Genomic DNA, 21,383 nt, shown 5'->3' with positions numbered 1-21,383 from the left:
TATCCTCATTGCTATAGCTTTACAGCCTCAATCCAGGCCCCCATCTCACTCCTATACCAGAACCATTTGGTTATTCATATCCCCCATCAAACTTTAAGGTCCTTAAGGAAAAAAACAGTTTTTCTCAATTTTGAATTGTGCTTGCCTTCTCCCCCACAGTACTGCTAGACATGGTGCTTTGTGTATTTGTTGAAAGAATAAGTGGAGACCCTGTATGATTCCATAGAATATGCAGTTTCAACACTCTGGAATTTGTTTTATCTACTTTCTTCCTTTAGAAGTGATGGTTCTGCTCTTGTAATAATCTGTTACTCTAAACTAAAATCTACCAGAGATATGATTAATTCCAATAGTTTGTTTTGCTAATAGGAAAAAAAAAGAGAGAGAGACCGCACTTTAGAAATAGAAGCCACTGTCATCTTTATAAAACACAGAATTGTGCTGCTGCTCTTGCTTGCTTTAGAAGGAACTGTACATTACAGCTGCTGGGATAATTTTACAATGGACTGGACAAGGTACAGCTCAAAGCATGACACAAACACAAGTCTCAGAGGGAAACAAAATGCAAACAAGTACACAGCTGTGGGGCTCTAGGGACATTTCCCCATCCATGCTGGACTTGAGAGGAACAAAAAGTTTAGAAACTAAAGTGAAACCCAGAGTAGTCACACATGCCCACCGGATGGCTGCTAAGTGCAACATCACACACCAGTCAGGTTGGACTGTGTGCACAGGAAAGTCATTTCATTTTTCCTTATTGCTACTACACCAGGGGACTCAGTGCATTTGACACATTGTCTTGCACAATTCTTGGAGGGTTTCCTATTTTCCTTTTTAAAGAAGGAAATCTGCCTTCCTCACCTTATTCTGTTTTGTTTTGAGCCCATTCCCTCCACTCCCTTTCTTGGGCTCCCAAACAGCAGCCAGAGGTTCTGAGTCAGTAGGAATAGAGTAAGGGGAGAGCACCAACCTAGCCTCTCTCCCTGCCCAGGGAGAAGGCAAGTCCTAATTAATGGAGGGTGGGGAATGGGGGAAGAAAACCAGAGAATCCCTTCTTCCCATTATGCTCAGAAGGCCAAAAAGGAAAGAGTGCCCTGCATATCCCTGCCATGATCAAACTTTAAGAAGGAAGGCATCCCAGCTACCATCCTGGGTTGGCCTAGGCCCAGTAAATGTAAATATAAATAAAAATAACTTCCCCTGATGTAGTTTCCAAAACTGCATTTTGGCTCGTTTAAGATGACTTTCTATCCTGAAGGGGAAGGAACTTCCATCCTTGTTTGTTACATATGATACCAGGTCTAAAACACTGTCCCACTGTATACCATGGTCCAGCTAAGAAATCAAAGTGTCCCCTTGGCTGCCCATCTTGAGTGCCAGACTCATTTACAGAATTCTGGGCACGAAAAAAGAAAAACTTATCCAGGAACTTGTTGAGCCAAAGAGGCGGCCACAGAGGAGCTATCTGTAGGTGGGAACCAGGAGCTTTATAGGCAGGTTTCACACTTTTAGATACCCCTTTCAGCATTAGTCTAAGCTTAGGTTCCCAGCAAAAACAGCCCAGGTTTATCCCCAGAGGCCAGAAGTAGCACCTCAACCCCCAGTGGGACAGGCTGGATTGGAAAAATTACCAGTGAGCAGTGCTCTCCTTTCCTACCTTTTATCCAAATCCTCTCCATTCTCTTCCCATCACTCTTTTCCTCCCCCATGTCCATCCCTTAACCCTTCAACCCTGGATACCCAAGTAGCTCAACCCTAGGATATCCTTAGAAAAGGGAGGCCCCAGGTAGAGAGAAATGGAACCAGATCAAGAAAAGTCGAGAGATACTGACCCCAAGGAGTAGACAGGCGTGGAAGTTGCCAGAAGCCCTCCTGATTTCATGCTAGTTGGGCAGGCCTGCTGCTCTACCCTTGTGTGAGCTTGATGGCAGTCCAGCCCAGAAAGGACATCACTGGACTTGGGGAATAGATTCTTGGTCTTCCAAAGCCAAAGAGCTAAGCCTGACCTTGCCAAGATAACAGTGAGAGCATTGTAGCCATGCAGAGAATTCATCATTACATAGGCAGGCCAGTAGATAAGCTGAGTGAATAGAAGGAACAGGAAGCCAGGAACAGAAAGAAGAGGAAAAGGAAGGCAAAGAGTAGAACAAAGGGGGTAAAAGACCTATCTAAGAGGATGAGGCTGGGGTCGCCCCAGCACTTCCTCAGAGCTTAAGAAGCACCACTTAAACCAAAGCCCAGAAAACCAAAGCTTGTCGCCAACAGCACTTCTCAATCTACATGCACTACCTTTCAAACAAGAATAATCCTCAAGGTCAAAGGTATTTTTCAGTCTCAAAGATTAAAAAAAATAAAATTAAAAGCAAGAAGTCGTTTTCTTGCCAATGTCCAAGCTGCTGCTTTTGCATTTATTTCTTGAGTGGCATGTGCAATGCCAAAGAGCTAAAAAATGCATTTCAAGCCCCAGCTCAAAACCCATGTGAGAGAGTGAGGCAAAGAGAGAAAGAGAGAACACAAACGTGTTGAGAGTAGGTGGCTACCACCAGCTCCCTGTGGACATTTGCAAATGCTGGTGAATAACTGGACCCTCCAGGAATAGTGCCCTGATCCTAGCCCCAAAATGCACCCAAGAAGAGAACATGCAGAGCCCACTGTCCCAAGAGAGCTCCCCTCCCCAAAGGGTGACTGAACACGAAGTAGACAGTATATGAAGGCGATGAACAGGGCAGATGGAGTGTTGGCATCACTCTCTTTAGGCACTTGTGTAAGGAATGTAGGCTCTCCAGTGAGTTGCCTCCTCCGAGAACCCTCCATTTTGTTCTGCAGCTGGGCTGTGCCCATGGGGCACCACACGCTATAGCCAGTAGGAAGGAAGTAAAGGAGGAGTTACTCAACAGTCCTGATGCCTTCTTCATAATCAATGTTTGTGCTATGTTTTGTGAAGTCACTGAACCAAGAACCAACCCAAACAGAACCTGGGATAGACTGTTTTGCATAGCAAATCTGGGTTTGTACAAGGGCTGCTGGAGAGGGGAAATGGTAGCTCTAAATACAAAGGCCCAGATTCAGACTGGCCTTCCTCTGGCTGGCCTCCAAGCCTGAGCTAGGTCTAAACTATCATGGCTTTATCACCAGATTGGGGCAAACCAAAGCCCAGGTTCCTCAGAAAGAGAAACTTCCACACTGAAGCTCTAACTGCACCTCAGGAGTGGGACAGGAAAAAATGAACAGCTCAGGAAAAAGGGGGGCCTCGCTTCAAGGCCAGCAGGCACCAAGCTAGAACCCCCTACTTTTCCAGGTCTGTAAGACAGCCAAACCCATCTTTATCCAAGGATACGACAAAAAAAAAAAAAAAGAATCATGCCACCCACTTACATGCCCTAGTGGGGAAATCAGGAAAATTCATTTGTGTAAACAGAAGCAATAGGGAGCAGCAAAATCCCCAGTCTGTCCACAGGACACACTGGAATTGGGAATGAGCCAAAGTGTCAGGAGGACAGTCTAGAAAAAGGGAAGATGCATTTGCAAGAAAGAGTGCAAGGCAGTGCAGAGGGAACCTGTAGCAAGAAAAAGGTATTATCTGCACGAGGAAGGATAGTGTCTGAGCCCCACCCTGGGGCTAGACCCACCTGCCTGGCCAGGCCAAAGAACAAGTCAGGTACATAGTTCCTTCTGATGGCTCCATGTTTCTGGGATGTAAACTCACTGGGCATGGGAGGGATTTCCAGATTTTGGCAATAGACTCGAGTTATGGTATAAAAATAACATTTAGTTTTTGCTCTTTTTTCTTATTTTAGACCTAAGGATCATTTGTTATAAGACACCCCAGTTAAGAAATATTGAAACATAAGAGACTTGACCATCAGGAGAAAAGCCAAGAGCAAGAAATGCTAGGGAAGTAACTCCTCCAGATCCAGGCAGGTGGGAAGATACGGGAGACAGGGAGAAGAGGAGACATAAGTGGAAAGGCCAGGGGCCAGTCATCTCAGCAGCTCCGAGACTTGTCATGTCTGAAAGTGCAAATGTCAATGGATTTTAACCATTTTGAGGTTGTGATCTTTTTAAAAGCTCAATGAATATGGAAGTCAATTCCTTCAAATGCAAAATTGCTGGCGCTCTGGCTGGAGGCTTGTTGGGTTAGGGGTATTTCTTCCCTACCTACCTCCTTTCCCACCCCCACCCCATCCCCCAAAGAAAGGTACAAAAGGTTGCAGTTCTGCAGCATTACCGTTACAGGGAAGGCACTGGTTACCCACCAGCAGGCGGAAGGAAGACAGGGTCGTGTCATTTCAGAGCTAAGTGCCATAGTGCCTTAAGTCTTACTAGGGGCTGGATGTCTGTCAGGGAGGAGGTGTAAGGTGGGGTAGAAAAGGTGGAGAAAGAGGAATATAGGAAAGGGGTGGTGGCAGCTGGGGAGGAGCAAATGAAACCATTAGCATTAAAAATCTTCCTACAAACTGGATTCCCAACCCATTAAAACATCTAGTATTCTAAAATATTGATCTGGATCAGGTTTCACTTTTTTTTCTTAAACAAATCTAGACCTTTTCTGATTAAGGCTCCTAAAGAATCCTTCCCTCCTCCCACCCACTTTCTCAAGCCTCTCACTTTCCCATCTAAAATATCAAGCCCAAATCTACCAGCTTTTGTCCATAGGGCTGCAGAGCTGACTTTACCAAGCTGTCAGGCATGAGTCTTTAGCATTGTGAGTCACATGAGACACCTGTGTGTATGGTGGGCACTGATGCTGCCCTTCTTGGTCCAGTGGGGTCAGGGCCAGATGTGACAAGATGGGTGAGGGGTCAGGGGCATGAGGTGGATATCAGAGATTTCTGGCTGGTGGTCTGGCTTACTGGCCCTGTTCCCCAACCTTTTGCCCCCTTTGTAGAAGGAAACAAGGCCTTCTGTATTCTTCCCTACCCCCCTTCCTCCTCCCTCGTCCTCTGGATTTGGGTGGCACAGCTCTTGGGGCTTGGAAAGCTTTCTTCTATCCAGTGAGGTAACAGCGTTCTGCCTTCAAGCGAAGTACATGGTGCGCAGAGTATCCTGGTGAACCTGCACAGCTTTGGCCAGGGCCTGGGGGTCCCGCCCATTGCTCTGCCCCGATATGTGGCTGCCCTCTCCACTGAAAAGGAAAAATGAAAGAAATCCTTCCAGGTGAACTGAGCTGCTGCTAACCCCTTCCCCCGTCCCTAGAGTGCCAATTACCATAGCAATTTAAGAGAAAATCCCAACCCAGATTTGGGCAGATGAGCCCAAGGTCACCAAATTGGACAATACCCATTTCCTTCCACCCAAGGAAGGTTGAGAGGGTCTGGTACCAGAGGCTGAAGCAAAAAGGAAGCCAGCCTGATCCCGCAGCTCACCTGTCATGCTCCTTGTCCACTAGGTGGTATCGTGCCCGGAAAGCCACCAGGCGGGCATAGTAGGCAGGTGCTGGGATAGAGACAGAGCGTGTGCATCGTACATAAGTGTGGCACAGCTGGTACGTCAAGATCTGGAGTTCATCCGCTGTGAAACGGTTGTCATCCCAAAGGACATAGTAATGGGATGGTCGGCTGGTGCCCTGGGAAGATAGGAAGGTGAGGGGCCCCAGGTTGGGCAGAGGGGATGGCTGAGGATAAGGAACAGGATCACTGTTAAAAGTATGGCTGGGCTAGAAGCATATCCAAGAACAGGCAGACACAAAGCCACCTATGTCATAAAACACCCTTCTTATGGGCAACCTGCCTAAGTTATTCAAAGTGCACTTCTGTTCAAGGGCACTGAGGGCTTATTAAGAGAATGCTCCTGATTTGAATGCCACTTGGGGAGGACTGATATATTCTAGAAGCAGTGGGAATAATCAACTGATCTCCGACCCAGTGGGAACCCCAGGACATAGCCCAGCTACCTGGATGCCTGCGTGGCTGCACAGATAGAAGTCAAACTCAAATGGGTGGGTGATGTTGGTATCCACAGTGGTCCCCGCTGGGATGTTACCACTCTTCCCAATCTGTATAGAGACAAAGACAACCAAGATCCCAAGACCTGCCTGGCCCTAACTAGGGCCCCAACTCAATTCTGTCCTGATTCTACCAGAATTCCAAGAGTAAAGCAAAAGTTGTTGCTCCTAGAGGGCACTGGGTCTCGAAATAATGGGCTTTTGAAGTCACACAGACCTGTGTTTAACTGTTCATTTCACCATTTATTGGTTATGTGATCTTTGCAAGGCATTTAACCTTTCTGAGGTTAACCTGGAAATAAGAGGAGGACCTGCCTCACAGGGCTGCTGTGAGGAAGACGCCTTGTACAATGTCTGGCACACAGAAGTTGAATAAATGATAGTTCCCTTTTCTTTCTCTGGGAGCTGGTCTATATATGGGGTCTATAGGCAAGGGAGCTAGGAGGACCAAGAGGAAGCATAAGGGAAGGAGGGGAAAAAAGGGGAACAAAGAGAAGGAGGTGGTAGAGGAAGGGGGCAGAAAGGGGCCAGGAAGAATGGATAGGCCAAGGACTAAATCCCTGGATTTTATCTCAAGGGCTTCCTCCATGTTAAAAGAAGGCAAACAGGATTATGGGTGACTTCCTCAATCCCTCACTCACTCGCTCATTCTTGTCAGCACAAAAAAGGCGGGTGTGATGGCGTTTCTGCACCACAATATAAGTGATCCCAGGCTGGTAGTCCTTTTCCAGTTTGATACAGGCATCACGAATGGCCAGCAGCTCGTAGTGAAGGATCTAGGTACAGGATGAGGATGGAGACAAAGACATACAACTCCTCTGAGTTCACACATATTTCTAAATTAAAGATTTGCCACTTGTAATATGGCTTGCTCAGCCTCTCTTTATAAGCTGACAACCAACCATTAGAGATGATAGGCCCTTCCTGCCAAAATCAGCCTTATACGTAGTTCACCTGACATGTTCCTATAAAAAGACCTTCACTGGCAGGCTTGGCATTAGAAGAAAGCACTCAGTTGGCTCCTATGCATGAAGAGACCTAAGTTCAAGACACAGAACCAAGGTTCACAGAGAAATCACTAAAATCATAATGCCAAAAGTAAGGCTGATTTCAGGATCAGGAGGATAGTAGGAGTTCCCCTGTGAGCTCCAAGAGCAGACAGTTCAGGAACATGGGTGCAGAGGGTGTAGATGTGTTCAGTCTTACACCCAGGATTATAAGAAAATGGACTAGCTAATGAAGAAGCCACAATTAAATAACCATAGTTTATAATAGTTTCCTGTGGCCTTGCATGTCAGATATAGGGAGTCAAACTATATAGTAGAAGTGGACAGATTTTGGAATCAATTTGAACTAGGTTTAAACCAAACTTTATCTAGTTGTATTACTGTGAACAGGTCACTTAGCCCCTCTAAGTCTCATCTTCTCCACATCTACTTGGGTTGTAACAGAGTTGTAAAGACTAAAACAGGTAAGTCAGTAAAAAGCATAGAAAACCTCGTAGGAGCATAATAACTGCTGACAGCTTTGCAAGCAGTCTGAATTTTAACCAAAGGCTATGTGAAGCCACCAGATATTTCTGAACAGATCAGTGATTCAATAAATTTATCTGGTATTTCAGGAAACATGGATAACTTAGAGGAAATTGAGCACAACAGGCTTCAGAATCAGACCAATCTGTCTGAATTTCAGTTCTACTACTTACTAGCCTGGCTGACATTGAAGAAATCATTTAACATTTCCAAGCCTCCAGACCAGCAGCATCACCTAGGAACTTGTCAGAACTACAGATTGTAGGACCCCATCCTGGACTCAAGGAATCAGAAATACTTAGAGTAGAGCCCTACAAACTTTTAACAAGCCCTCCAGGTGATCTTGATGCATGGTAAAGTTTTGAGAACCACCGGTGTAGAGAATCAGTCCTCAACATGAACCAACTAGTAAAAAGGCATGGAGGAGCTTCTGTTACAAGAACAAAGGTCTATAGATGCTTTTACACACCACTTCTCAATTGCAATCTCTGCTCTGAAGTCTATTCTATTTAGCAAAGTTCCCTAAGAAGTGCCAACAGCTTTGAAAATGTAGCAGTACTCTCTGGTACTGTTAGGCCCTCCAGCCTCAATGTGAAGGTCCTCTCCACCTACTGTAGGCCCTACCTGGGGGAGTTGGCCTTCAGGAACCCCATCTCGGTAGAAGATGATGCGGGTAGGCTTGAAGCGGGTGGACTTGTAGAACTGGATTAGCAGCTCACGCACCATGTAGGATAAGTCTTCAATGATCTCCTGCCGTGGTCGCTGTACGCGCACAGTAGCACAGTAACGGCTCGGGTGGGCATCCATACTGCCGACCACCTGATAATCAAAGTGGCAGGATCAGCCACCAGAACCTCCACCTTCCTAACACTGTCAGGTTGTGGGTTTTGGGAAAGGCTTCTTAGCAAGAGAACTATGCAATTGAATGAATAGGTTTTGGATTCAGTGAGCCATGGTTCAATCTCTGTTCTATAAAGCATATATTAGTGAATCCATCTAATCTTTTTCCTTCTCTTGAACGGAGGTAACACCACCTGACTACAGTGCTATTGTGGTACATAGAATGCACCTTGCACAGGACTGAGTCTACAGTAGGTACTTGGTAAGTTTGACTTTCCTACAGCTTACAGAGGGACATGTGAAGGTTTGACACTACTAGCTCAAAGAGTTATCTCATCCAGCCACCAGTTTGTCCTTTTTCCAATTCAAGTGCTAATCTACCCAGAGGCCATAGTGAAGAATATTCTTGCAGGTGGTGAGAATAACAACATTTTCAAAGGAGATACTGGCCAGAGCCTAGCATGGATGGCCACAAGGAAAATAGGAATAAGCATAGTATAGGGTTTCCCTGCATTTGCTGAGAAAAGCCCAATCTACCTACAGAAATGTGAGGGTTGAGGCAGAAAGGTGGGAAGAAAGGCCTGATCTCTCTGGCAACTCTGAAGCCCCCAGGGAACAGGGAGCAGAGAAGGCAGGAGAGGGATTGGAGAGACATCTCATCTACAAGATGGATCAGGGGTAGAAAAGGACAGTCCCAGCAACTTCCTTAAAGTTCCTTAAGTAATTGCCTTAAAAGGGGTCTCAGCAGAGAAATATCATCACTCCCATATCCCAAAAGTGGGAATGGAGAGAAAGAGAGAAACTCAAACATAAAGCTAGAGTGATGGAGACCAGGCCAAGACTCTGGGCACAGCCTACATTCTCACTGCTCTCTGAAAAAAAGACACCATACAGAGGTAGTTTTATGAAGATATCAAGGGAATGGCTAATGGGGATGATCAACTGAAAGGAGAAGATCTTATGATGGGTCAAGTGCTAGGGCTGAGGGAAAGAAACCATGTGTAGTCTTGAGAGCTCAGAGCTAAGAGGAGACCCTTAGGAGGAAGTTGGAGAGTATCACTCACTGCTGTGATAGAAGGTTTTTTCCCATCCCCTGCTGGGGGGTGTGTAACATCTGCTCCCAGGAATATCACTGGCTGCTGAAAGACGGCAGAGCTGAACAAGAAAGAAAACAAACAGTGAGAAGTTGGGTCTTCTCTTCCTGGCACTTAACATTAGCACCCACTTTGGTCCTCTCTCCCTTGTGTCTGATTCACTTTGCCTGGCCAGGGTCCTACCTATCTTTTCATCAATCCCCAACCTGGTACCTTGCTTGACAAGAGCAAGTGGGCAATAGCATTCATACCGCTGGTGTGGGACTAGGATGTTGTTAATGCCACCAAGTTTGACATTGATCTTCAGGCAGAGGTTGGACAGCGTCTGAGGCGAGGTCTTGACCACATTCTTCACTTGCACACACTGCGTAGCCATTCCCAAGAGTGTATCTCCAACACGTTTCACCTCAGCTATGAGCAGGAAGAGAATTAATGCATTCAACAAATATTTACTGAATGCCTACTAGACGCCAAGCAGTATGTGAGGTGCTAGGGAACAAAATGAAGACCAGAAATGCATAGGGTCCCTACTCTTACAGTGCTTACTATATAGTTACTGATTTTTTAAAAAATCACAAAAAGGTATCATAATTCTTCCAAGTGGTAAAGATACCTCAAGACAAATGGTGGACATAGAAGCCACAGGGCATAAATCTGCAAAAAAGTAAAAAGCTAACCTTTTCAAACAATATTGCTTCTCTCTCACTTACCAACTTTACATTTCCCTGTATGGCCCCGGAAGATGACTGGTTAGCCAGAGACGGGTAAGATTCCTCAAGGGAGTAACAACCTAAGACAGGCACAGTCGCAGGGGGGCCATCAGGTGAGAAATTGGGGATCAACAGAGGTGGGGCTTAGAACCTCACCCCACCTGTTTTGAGAGAAATCTTCTATATCCGTGGATGCTTTGTTGCCCTTGTCTAGCTTGGATTAATACTTAGTCTACAGGCACACACCTGATCATCTACATTTGCCCTCTTACAGCACTAAATTATGTTTTCTACCTTTATCTTGCATCTACCTACCACTTCAGCATTTTATTAAAAATAATAATAATAATAATAATAATAATAAGGGAGAAATGTGGGATTCACATATAAATCAAGTATAAAAATCAAACCAATAATCATATTTGACCTGATTATTTATAGTTCATGATGCGTGATCAAAACCGAAAGTTTCTGTGATATGACTGCCCTTGCACTGTTCACCATGTAAGAACTTATTTACTATGTAAGAACTTGTTCACCATGTAAGAACTTGTTCATTATGCTACAGAAGATTGGAGACTGTTGAGAATTAGGCTTGGAGTTGATTAATGATTGTGCATTGAGTCCCCTATACAGAATTTTATTATTGTTAACAACCATATGATCAATAAATATGAAAGATGCCCTCTCAAAAAAAAAAAAATACATGGCAACCAATTGGACAGCCTAGAAGAAATGGATAAATTCCTAGAAACAGGCAATCTTCCTGATGACTGAATGACTGAATCAGGAGGAAAAGAAAATTTGAACAGATCAATTACTAAGAATAAAATTGATTTGGTAATCAAAAAAATAAAAAAACTCCCAACAAACAGAAAAAAAAAATCACAAAAAGTACAATGAAAAATGCTATGACATAAAATTTCATGGAGCTATGGGGGGAGCATTTAATAGGGGGTATAATCTAGCTAGGAAATGACTAAGTAATGATTGAAGTGAAATCTCAAGGCAGAAAAAGACTTAGAAGAGTAGGGGAGTTTGGGAGAGAGCATTCCAGGCAGAGGGAACAGCACACAAAAAAGTAAACTCAGACAGAAGACAGCAATGTATGTTTGAGAAACTAAAAGGCCAAAGTAACCTTTCAAAGGAGAGCAAAGAAACCATAGTGTGAGAGAAAGGACATGGTCATTAGACTGATCTAAGGGAAAATGAGAGAAGCTTATATTAAGAAGGCAGTTGCCCAGATGGAGACAAACTGATTCAAGGTATATTAAGGGACTCAAGAGACTATATATGTGAGCAAGGGAAAATAATTTTTATGGGTAACGTCTGAGTTTCTAGCTTTTCTATCGAATAGATACACCATAAATTCTTTCTGAGACATTCTGAGTTGGAAGCATTTTTGGTAAACCCAGGGAGAATATCAATGAGGCAACTGAGCATAGTAGTTGGAAGATCAAGAGTAGTCTGAAATGGACATACAAATCTGGGAGAGAGATTTAAGTACAGGTAGTAACTGAAGGCAGGATCTTTATGAGGTCACCAAGGAAGAGAACAGAGTGAAAGGAAAAGAGAGCTTAGACGAGAATCTTGAGGAATTCCTAGAATTTGCAGCACAGGAAGATGAGTCTGCAAAGGAGAAAAATCCAGATAACTAGGAGGAAGATCAAGACAGTGTTGTGTCATGAATGCCAAGGGAAGAAAGATAATGTTTCAGGAAGGAGCAAATGTTCAACAAAGTCAGTTGCTGCTAAGAGATCAGGTAAAATGATTTACTGATATCAAGGCAAAAACTATTTTGGTGACATAAAATACCAAGGAGGACATGTAGGATCAATGGAGGATGTGGTATGTTTCAACGGCAGAGTCTTGAGCATGTTCAAAAAGCTAAAGGGATCATTTCCACTTTCAAGAGACATGGAGTATTTAGTGGCAAACCAGTGCTTCTGCAAAGAACATTCAGAAAAGCCAGATAGACTACAGAAATCATCTTTTTGAAGGCACCAGAGAGGTGCTAAGACAACAAGGACAAGAGGGGCTAAAACTCCAGAGAGCAAGGGAATCTCAGATGTGAGCCATCTTCTGCAGCTGTTTTGCCCTGGGTGCATTTGCTGATTCTAGATGTGGGCAGGGGGCTGATACTCCACGCTTTGCACCAGCAGAGGAACCACTGCCAAGGGGCAAAGCAAGTAAAAGGCTTCTGGTGGAGAGAAACGAGTTCCAAGTGTGAAAGGTCAAAAAAATTTTTTTAAAGAAAACAGACTAGTATCTTCATGACTTACAGATTTCTTAAACAGGACACAAAAGTACATCAAGGAAAAATACTGATAAACTGGATTACATTAAAATTTTAAATTTCTGCTTAACAAAAGGTGCCATTGAGAGAGTAAAAAGACAAGCCACAGAGCAGAAGGTACATGTAATACATATACATATTAAATAAGGAATTACAAAGGACATCTATAAATCAGTAAGAAAATGGTAGTTAAGTCAAAACAAAAAAGGAAACGACTTGAGCAGGCACTTTACAAAAGACTCAAAAGACAAAAAGACACTCAGCTTTATCAATCATTAGAGAAATTAAAAGCACAGCACAATATCAAAAAACACCCACAAGAATGGCTAAAATGAAAAAGACTAACAAATTTGGTGAGGCTGTAAAGTATCTAGAACTGTCATACGCTGCTGGTGGACATGTAAATTTGTACACTTAAAGTACCTCAAAGTTAAAAACTGGACAGGTACATGTAAGAGAATGAAGCTGGATCATTGTCTAACCCCATACACAAAAGTAAACTTGAAATAGATCAAAGACCTGAATGTAAGTCATGAAACCATAAAACTCTTAGAAAAAAACATAGGCAAAAGTCTCTTGGACATAAGCATGAGCAACTTCTTCATGAAATATCTCCTCAGGCAAGGGAAACAAAAGCAAAAATGAACAAGTGGAACTATAAACTAAAAAGCTTCTGTACAGCAAAGGACACCATCAATAGAACAAAAGACATCCTACAGGATGGGAGAATATATTCATAAATGACAGATCCGATAAAGGGTTGATATCCAAAATATATAAGAGCTTGTGCACCTCAAAAAACAAAAATCAAATAATCCAATTAAAAAATGGGCAGAGGATCTGAACAGACACTTCTCCAAAGAAGAAATTCAGATGGCCAACAGGCACATGAAAAGATGCTCCACATCACTAATCATCAGAGAAATGCAAATTAAAACCACAATGAGATATCACCTCACACCAGTTAGGAAGACCACCATCCAAAAGACAAACAACAACAAATGTTGGCAAGGTTGTGGAGAAAGGGGAACCCTCCTACACTGCTGGTGGGAATGTAAATTAGTTCAACCATTGTGGAGAGCAGTATGGAGGTTCCTCAAAAAACTCAGAAATAGAAATACCATTTGACCCAGGAATTCCACTCCTAGGAATTTACCCTATGAATGCAGAAGCCCAGTTTGAAAGAGACATATGCACCCCTATGTTTATCGCAGCACTATTTACAATAGCCAAGAAATGGAAGCAACCTAAGTGTCCATCAGTAGATGAATGGATAAAGAAGATGTGGTACATATACACAATGGAATATTATTCAGCCATAAGAAGAAAACAAATCCTACCATTTGCAACAACATGGATGGAGCTAAAGGGTATTATGCTCAGTGAAATAAGCCAGGTGGAAAAAAGACAAGTATCAAATGATTTCCCTGATCTGTGGAGCATAAGAACAAAGCAAAAACTGAAGGAACAAAACAGCAGCAGAATCACAGAACCCAAGAATGGACTAACAGTTACCAAAGGGAAAGGGACTGGGGAGGGTGGGTGGGAAGGGAGGGAGAAGGGGGAAAAAGGGACATTATGTTTAGCACACATAATGTAGTGGTGGGGGGAGCACAGGGAAGGTAGTACAACACAGAGAAGACAAGTAGTAATTCTATAGCATCTTACTATGCTGATGGACAGTGACTGTAATGGGGTAGGTGGTGGGGACTTGATAATGGGGGGAGTCTAGTAACCATAATGTTGCTCATGTAATTGTACATTAGTGATACCAAAAACAAAAACAAAAAAACCTCCAAGTTAAACAACTAATAAAAATGGATATATGTTGAAAGGACATGCACAAGAATGTTCACTGAAGCACATTTCTAATTGTAAAAACTGGAAATAACCCAAATATGTCCATTAACAGTAGAATAATAACTGTTTTATATTCATATGATGGACTAACTATAAAAACTACAAATATACAAACATGGATGAGTCTCACAAACATAATGTTGAGTGAAAGCCAAACACAAAAAGAGTATATAACATATGATTCCATTTATAAGAAGTTCAAAGACAGGTGCAACTAATCTATGGTGTTAGAAGTCAGAATAATAGTGGTTACCATTAATGGGGAATTGTAGTGACTGGTAGCCTGGAGTTGTGGTAATTTCCTGCTATGAGAACTGGGTATTAGTTACCCTGCTGTGATACTTTGTGAAAATTCACATAAGTACACATAAGATTCACATGAACACATAAGATTTCTATATGTATATTATACTCTTTAAATTTAAAAAAAGGACAATAGTATCAATTTAGTGGAAAGGAAGGAGTTAAAAATACTAAGGACAGGATGAGGTATGGTAGCAGATTAGAACTGGACAAATATGACACTGTCCTTCTATACTCTCAGGGCAAACACAGTGCAACTGGACCTTACCTGGGTTATCACTTGGCCCCCAGGAGAGAGAGTGAGGATCTTTAGAAGAATCTGCTTCTCTTACCTGCTAGCTTAATTGCCAGGCAGAGAGCCCCAGTGTCTAAGTGATATAATCAAAGGACAGCATGTAAGTGGAATTAACCCAAGGTTATAATCAAGGTATGAGACTGGAGAGAGGTATAATGTTACTGAGCCCAGGAAAGTCAAAATCTTCTGAGTATACACTGCCTTCCCCAAGTGTGCCTCATTCTACTCCCCAGACAAGCCAAAACATCAGAATCTCCCTTTAATGGAGGGAACCAAAAATGTGGGTAATTACCAAAAGCAGTTCTCCTTCAAAGTATCCTTATCTTCATCCAAGGGACATCAATTTAAGGCCCTAGAGATGCATGGATTGGAGGTAAACTAACCTCACTCTGTAAGAATTGAGTATCATGTCAGTGGATGGTTGTACCTTAGGTGTGTAGGTGTGTAGATACAGAGGGAAGAAGGTTTCAGAACAGAATCAGATCTACTCCATGCTCAAATAATATTAAGCAAGATCAGTATTAAACAATACTGATCAGCAGCCCAATAATATTTCTAGAATAATCCAGAAAGATTTATCTTTTAGGTGGGATGATGAGAGAAGGCTTCCTGGAATAAGTAAATAGTACATTTAAACTGGGACTTCAAGGATGAAGAGAATTTTAAGGGCAAAGTGGAGGATAAGAAGAAGAATACTTTAGGCATGGGCAAATGATGTAAGTAAATTCAGAGACTGGAAAGCACAGACAAGGCATGAGCATTTGGAGTATCTACTGTGTGCCAGGCACTGTTGTTAGATGCTGCTTTTTATATCATTAATTTGTGTGGCTCAGAAAGGTTAGGTAATTTGCCTAAGCCAGGAAACTGGCATAGCCAGGATTAAAATCCAGTTCTATCGAATTCCAGAACAAGTGATCTTTCTGGTATGTGCAGCAAAGGGAACAAGACGAGGTAAAGCTGAAAAGGTGAAACTAAGTTCAGGGCCCTAAAAAACTTTTATTTTGTGAATGGGGACCAATGAAGGTTTTTTGAGAGTACAATCACAAAAAAGTCTCATTCAGTAACCTGTATAAGAAAGATTTAAGAAGAAACGTTAGAACAAATTTGAGCAGGGAATATTATCTTAAGATTGTAAGAAAGAACAATGGAGGTGAAGCAAAGAGAAGACAGACCGTCTCCAAAGTCTGGGTAAAGGTAGCCAGAAGCACTGTCATTCAGAACAGAAGAGGGAAGTAAAGAGAAGGGCTTAGTGGTACACAGAGGAGCAGAAGACAAGCTACTAAAGAGATGATCCACCAAAACACTTCATAAGGACAGAGGCTACATCTGTTTTAGTCACCAATGTATTCAGGATTTAGCACAGTGTTTCATACATACTAGGTGATCAACCAACTCTTACAGAAATACGGGAAAGAAGTCAAAAGGACAGATGGGATCTACAGAGAGGTCAAGGGTTGGATTGAGATTTTAATAGTACATCATAATATATAAGAACAATAGGTAATGAATAAAGCAACTAAAATGGATGAGAATTTAACTAGAATGTGAAGACAGAAAGGGGTCAGAGTACAGAAATCTGGAAAATACCAGGCATTCCTGTTAATGACAAAAATACAGACAGGAGAGAATATCAAAAAATTAAGAGAACTGAGAAAGGTCACTGGTGACCCTCTGCAAAGGAGGTTTAGAGAAAAGATAGTAAAATAGATGAAGAGGTGAATGAGTAAGTGGCTGGTGAGGAAGTGGGTATAGAAAACACAGAGAGTGACCTTCAGAGAGTTTGAAGAAAAACAAAAGCTAAAGGAGATGGCATGACTGTGGTAATGTGCTCTAGGATGGGGAATCTGAAGATATTTGAGGATTAAAGGATATGAAGTCCAAAAGGCAACAGGATGGGATGGTAAGAGCTCACATGAGGTGAGCAAGGACACCTCTTCCTTTGAAGGAGGAGAGGTGAAGAAGGAAAACAATAAGAGGAAACTACTGAGCCAGAGAGGAATATGTATTCATTCCTATTCTTAAAAAAGAGGAAGAGGAAACTTTTCAAAAAGTCTAAGTCATTCCCAAGAAACAGAACACTAACAGAACCATCACAAAATTCCTGCATGGGTGTGCTTGCACAATATCCCAATAGACAATGCATTTCTAAGGACAGGAATCCAGACCACCCCCATCTCTATATCTGGACATCTTAGCCTGCAATAAAGACTGGTACATGGAGGACCCCAATAAATGTTAATGGGTGGGGATTGTGAGCATGTAAGCAGGACCTGGGAAAGTCAACGGCCCATACAGGCTGATTGTTTCTCCTATAAGATGAGCACTGACATTAAGGAACAGCTCTGCCTAAGGCTAAGAATCCACACAGGAGATTCCAGGGAGCTACCCCCAAAAAAGTCCTATCACGGATATCACTGCCCCAAGAGAACTGTACCATATACTGGCGTCTTCCCTGGCAGGATGACAATTATGAGCTGCAGCCCTGAGTAGGTGTTCTTGAGATGCCGGAACATGGGCTCCACGCTGTCTGCCCCCTGCGCATATTTGCAGAAGCAAGGCTGGCCCTGGATGGGCATCCCTGCATCCTTGGAAATCTTCCGCAGCTGGTCTGTGAAGTTCCTGCAACACAAGTATGGTCATGACAGGAGGCATTAAGTCCCACTTCAATATCTCTAACCAGATACTTCCACCTCAGCTGCCAAGCATTATGATAGGCACTGAGAGATTAGAAGAAGAACGAGACACCATCATCTAGTGTAAAAAATACATTTATAACTGTGCAGAACAAAACAGCTTGCTAAATGTCCAATGGTGTAAGCAGAGAGCTGAGTAACACCAGAGAAGGGACCTGTGGGAATTCTCAGTGTCCCCACTTTATCCCAAACAGCTGCTTCTTATGCTCTCTTATAAAGTCATTAGCAATAGGCAGATGCACAAGAGGGGGGGCCTCTTTGCTCAAATTAAAAAAAGGTTCCAACAGTGATCATAGCACAGGAGGTGCTGAGTAAAAATGAGCTCCACTTCACCTCCTACTGGTTCTTTGAAGCCTAAGAGCAAATAATTTAAAAAGTTTCTTTCCTTTGGCTTTACAGTTTTACCCTAGGAAAGGAAGACAAAGTTGGAAGACTGTACACATGGAATAGATTTTAAAAATCAAGCTATAAAAATATGATAGACTGAAATGAGCAGCAGGAAATTTAATTCGTGAAAATCCTGCTAAAAATAGACTAATAACAATAATGTAGAAATAGAGAATGAAAGCAATTGTTTAGAGGATATTGTATAGCATATAAATATCACCATGATAGATTCAAAAGCCTATATAGTGATAACTACAACTATTTTCCCATATATTTAGTAAAATAAATGAAAGATAAATATGGTATAATACTGTTACATAAAATTTAAAGTTTCTTACATACATGTAGGTATATGAATATACAAATTGGATAGGAAGGTAATTATAATTCATGACAGCTGCAGCTGAAGGAAGGAAAGGGACTAGGAGGATATAACGAAAAGCCAAATTTATCTGTAGTATTTTATTTACTTTTTTTAAAGGATAAAATAAATATGATAAAACTCTGGATGATGGATACTTGGATGTTTGCCATATTATTTGATGGTTGTCTTTCTTTTTTTAATTCTTCAAAATAAATGTTAGAATTAAAAATATATAACCTAACAGTATTTCATGTAAATAAGAGACGGGGCTCTGATACACTAACAGTATTTCTCTGTGCCTTGTATACAACTCCAGTGCAGCTACTTCGAAAACCAGTGTGTTACTAGGTTCCATTAATAAGTAGGTCTCTACTTCAAGAAAAGTGGTATTCCAGACCCAGGAATTCCACTCTTAGGAATTTACCCCAAGAATGCAGCAGCTCAGTTTGAAAAAGACATATGCACTCCTATGTTTATTGCAGCACTATTTACAATAGCCAAGAAATGGAAGCAACCTAAGTGTCCATCAGTAGATGAATGGATAAAGAAGAGGTGGTGCATATACACAATAGAATATTATTCAGCCATAAGGAGAAAACAAATCCTACCATTTGCAGCAACATGGATGGAGCTAGAGGGTATAATGCTCAGTGAAATAAGCCAGGTAGAGAAAGACAAGTATAAAATGATTTCACTCATCTGTGGAGTATAACAACAATAAAAAACTGAAGGAACAAAACAGCAGCAGACTCACAGAACCCAAGAATGGACTAACAGTTACCAAAGGGAAAAGGACTGGGGAGAATGGGTGGGAGGGGAGGGATAAGGGGGAAAATGGGGCATTATAATTAGCACACATAATGAGGGGACTGGGGACATGGGGAAGGCAGTATATACAGAGAAGACAAGTAATGATTCTATAGCATCTTACTACGCTGATGGACAGTGACTGTAATGGAGTATGTGGAGGGGACTTGATAATAGGGTCAGTCCAGTAACCATAATGTTCAAGTAATTATACCTAAACAATATGGAAAAAAAAATGTAGTTTGTGAATTTTGTAAAAGAGAGTAATGACCACTCAGTGCAATCTGCATTCTTCAATAAAAGTTGGGTCAAACTAAAAAAAAAAAAAACTTCATTTTTCATAAAAGCTTCATACTGTAACTACATGCCAACTTTGTCTCTCTTAATCACTGACATATTCTAAGCACCTAGAAGTGTGCTTGGATAAAAGGCGCTCATTATTGAATGAAAGAATGCATACCACACTGTACAAATATAATTTAGATGTAAGTCACAAAACACCGATGTCTTCACTTGTGTTCCACAGGCACTGGAATCCTTGTAGCTTATTTATGGGTTCTGTATCATTGATTACCAGTGGCGTATGTTCTACATTCTGAGAAATACTATATTAAAAAATACTTGCATGCTGCTATGATTAACTACACTTTGATCGTTCGTTCACCTACTCCCTGACACTGTTCTGAGCTCTTTATATTCAACTGTTCAATACTCAACTACCTTCTGAGTTAGACTCTTTACTATTGTGGCATACCTTCCCAGTTTGCCTGGGGCAGCCCTGGTTTAAGCTTGCTGTTTCACCTTATCTAAAATTAAGTGCCTCTTTTCACTCTCAGAAGTATCCTGGTTTGGATGATAAATTGTATATGGTCATACTAGTTTTTATCTCTCCTTAACAGATAAGGAAACTTTGACAGAATAAATAGCAGAGGATGGATTTAGACCTGAGCAGCCTGGCTCAAGCCCATACTATACACTACATTACTGTCACACTGTCTCCCCAAACTTGGAGTCTGGCATGTTTTTACAAGGCAATTGTTTATAAAGCTAGCAAAAGAGAAGAGAGTGAGAACACACTGAAATAATGTATTTGATGCCTAAGTCAGAATGGAAGAGTAACAAGAGATGATGATGGTCTGGAGAATTTAGTGTAAGTGATATAATATGTGAAGGAACACACCTATGACTCTGTTCTGTATTATAAGGGTGACTTTAAATAAGGGTGTCTGAAATAATGTTATGCCTAAAAGAGTTGTTTAATAAGAAAAGTCAGGACTAAGGCAAAGAATAAAATTAGTAACAAAACTCTTTCAATTTAAAGTACATCTCTAGAGATAACAAATGTTGAATTATCAATTCTGAGAAAAACCATGTACACAAACACACACACACAAACACACAAATCAATAAAGCTGTGAGATTAAGTTAATCTCAAAAAAAAAAAAGAAAAAGAAAAGTGATATTCCAAATTGTCTGTCCACTACCAGATCACACTTAGGATATATGTCTGGTACTGGGGGCCAGAAAGTGTTGAGAGAATAGGATGGGGATGGTCTTGAAATCCAGTCCTAAAAGTGCTATTCTGAGGTAATAGGGCCTCTTAGACAGAAGAAAAAATTTGAGGGTTGACCCTAGGACTCACTCATCCACCCAGTTTCTCCACCTCCATGGCCACCTTCATCTTTTCTCCCTTTGTCTCAGTGGAAAGGATGCCTTTTCCTGTGCTCTGGATCCCATCCCCTCATGCACATTTGGGAATTTGGCTCTATTTCCTTTCCAGTTTCTCTATTTTCAAATTCTGTTCACAACGTACATTTTCCCTGGACAGCCTCATCCACTGCCATCTACTCTTAGCTGAAGACTCCCCAGAACTACACATGCAGCTGGGGGCCACTGACCCTGGTGTGCAGGTAGCAGTCTTGCCTCCTGCATCTAGGGAGAACTGGGAGGAGGGGATGTCTGATGAACTGACTCCTTCCAACTCTGAGATTCTAGATTTATCAGTTCTGTACCCCAAAATATCTACAACAATGGATTGTTTCTCAAAAGAACTAGATAGAGGAAGAATATGGAATAAGATAATAGAACATAGAGAAAAGAACTTTGAACAAGATGACACAAAGGCAGAGAGCTGTGAGCCTTTCCGGTGTTGCTAAGGGCCAGCTCTCCAATGCTAGGCCAAGGCTAGGAGCAGCCTGCTCTAAATGGGGCTAAAATCCCAAACAACCAGGAAAGGGGACAAGAAGAACCCATTTAAA

The 21,383-nt window shown here is 41.9% G+C and overlaps 1 protein-coding gene across 4 annotated transcripts in view; it reads right to left on the bottom strand.

Annotated features, from left to right (window-relative positions):
- Positions 1 to 395: 395 nt before the first annotated feature.
- AGO1 (argonaute RISC component 1) overlaps positions 396 to 21,383 on the bottom strand; it is a 37,160-nt gene continuing 16,172 nt past the window's right edge. For 2 of the 4 annotated variants that reach the window (XM_017660994.3, XM_073233625.1), the window contains exons 12-19: positions 17,309 to 17,493; positions 9,662 to 9,821; positions 9,381 to 9,471; positions 8,101 to 8,295; positions 6,586 to 6,720; positions 5,894 to 5,995; positions 5,367 to 5,614; positions 396 to 5,125 (exon numbers count right to left, since the gene is read on the bottom strand). In XM_017660994.3, coding sequence (XP_017516483.1) covers positions 5,017 to 5,125; positions 5,367 to 5,614; positions 5,894 to 5,995; positions 6,586 to 6,720; positions 8,101 to 8,295; positions 9,381 to 9,471; positions 9,662 to 9,821; positions 17,309 to 17,493 — 1,225 coding nt within the window. In that variant the 3' untranslated portion in view covers positions 396 to 5,016. The remainder of the gene's footprint in view (positions 5,126 to 5,366; positions 5,615 to 5,893; positions 5,996 to 6,585; positions 6,721 to 8,100; positions 8,296 to 9,380; positions 9,472 to 9,661; positions 9,822 to 17,308; positions 17,494 to 21,383) is intronic. The other 2 variants (XM_017660997.3, XM_017660998.3) reach the window with 1 other exon arrangement.

The sequence above is a fragment of the Manis javanica genome, chromosome 4 (genome assembly GCF_040802235.1).
Source record: "Manis javanica isolate MJ-LG chromosome 4, MJ_LKY, whole genome shotgun sequence".
In the NCBI taxonomy this organism is placed as follows: domain Eukaryota; kingdom Metazoa; phylum Chordata; class Mammalia; order Pholidota; family Manidae; genus Manis; species Manis javanica.
The sequence above is the reverse complement of the archived record's forward strand: the minus strand, read 5'-3'. Positions and strand labels throughout refer to the sequence as shown.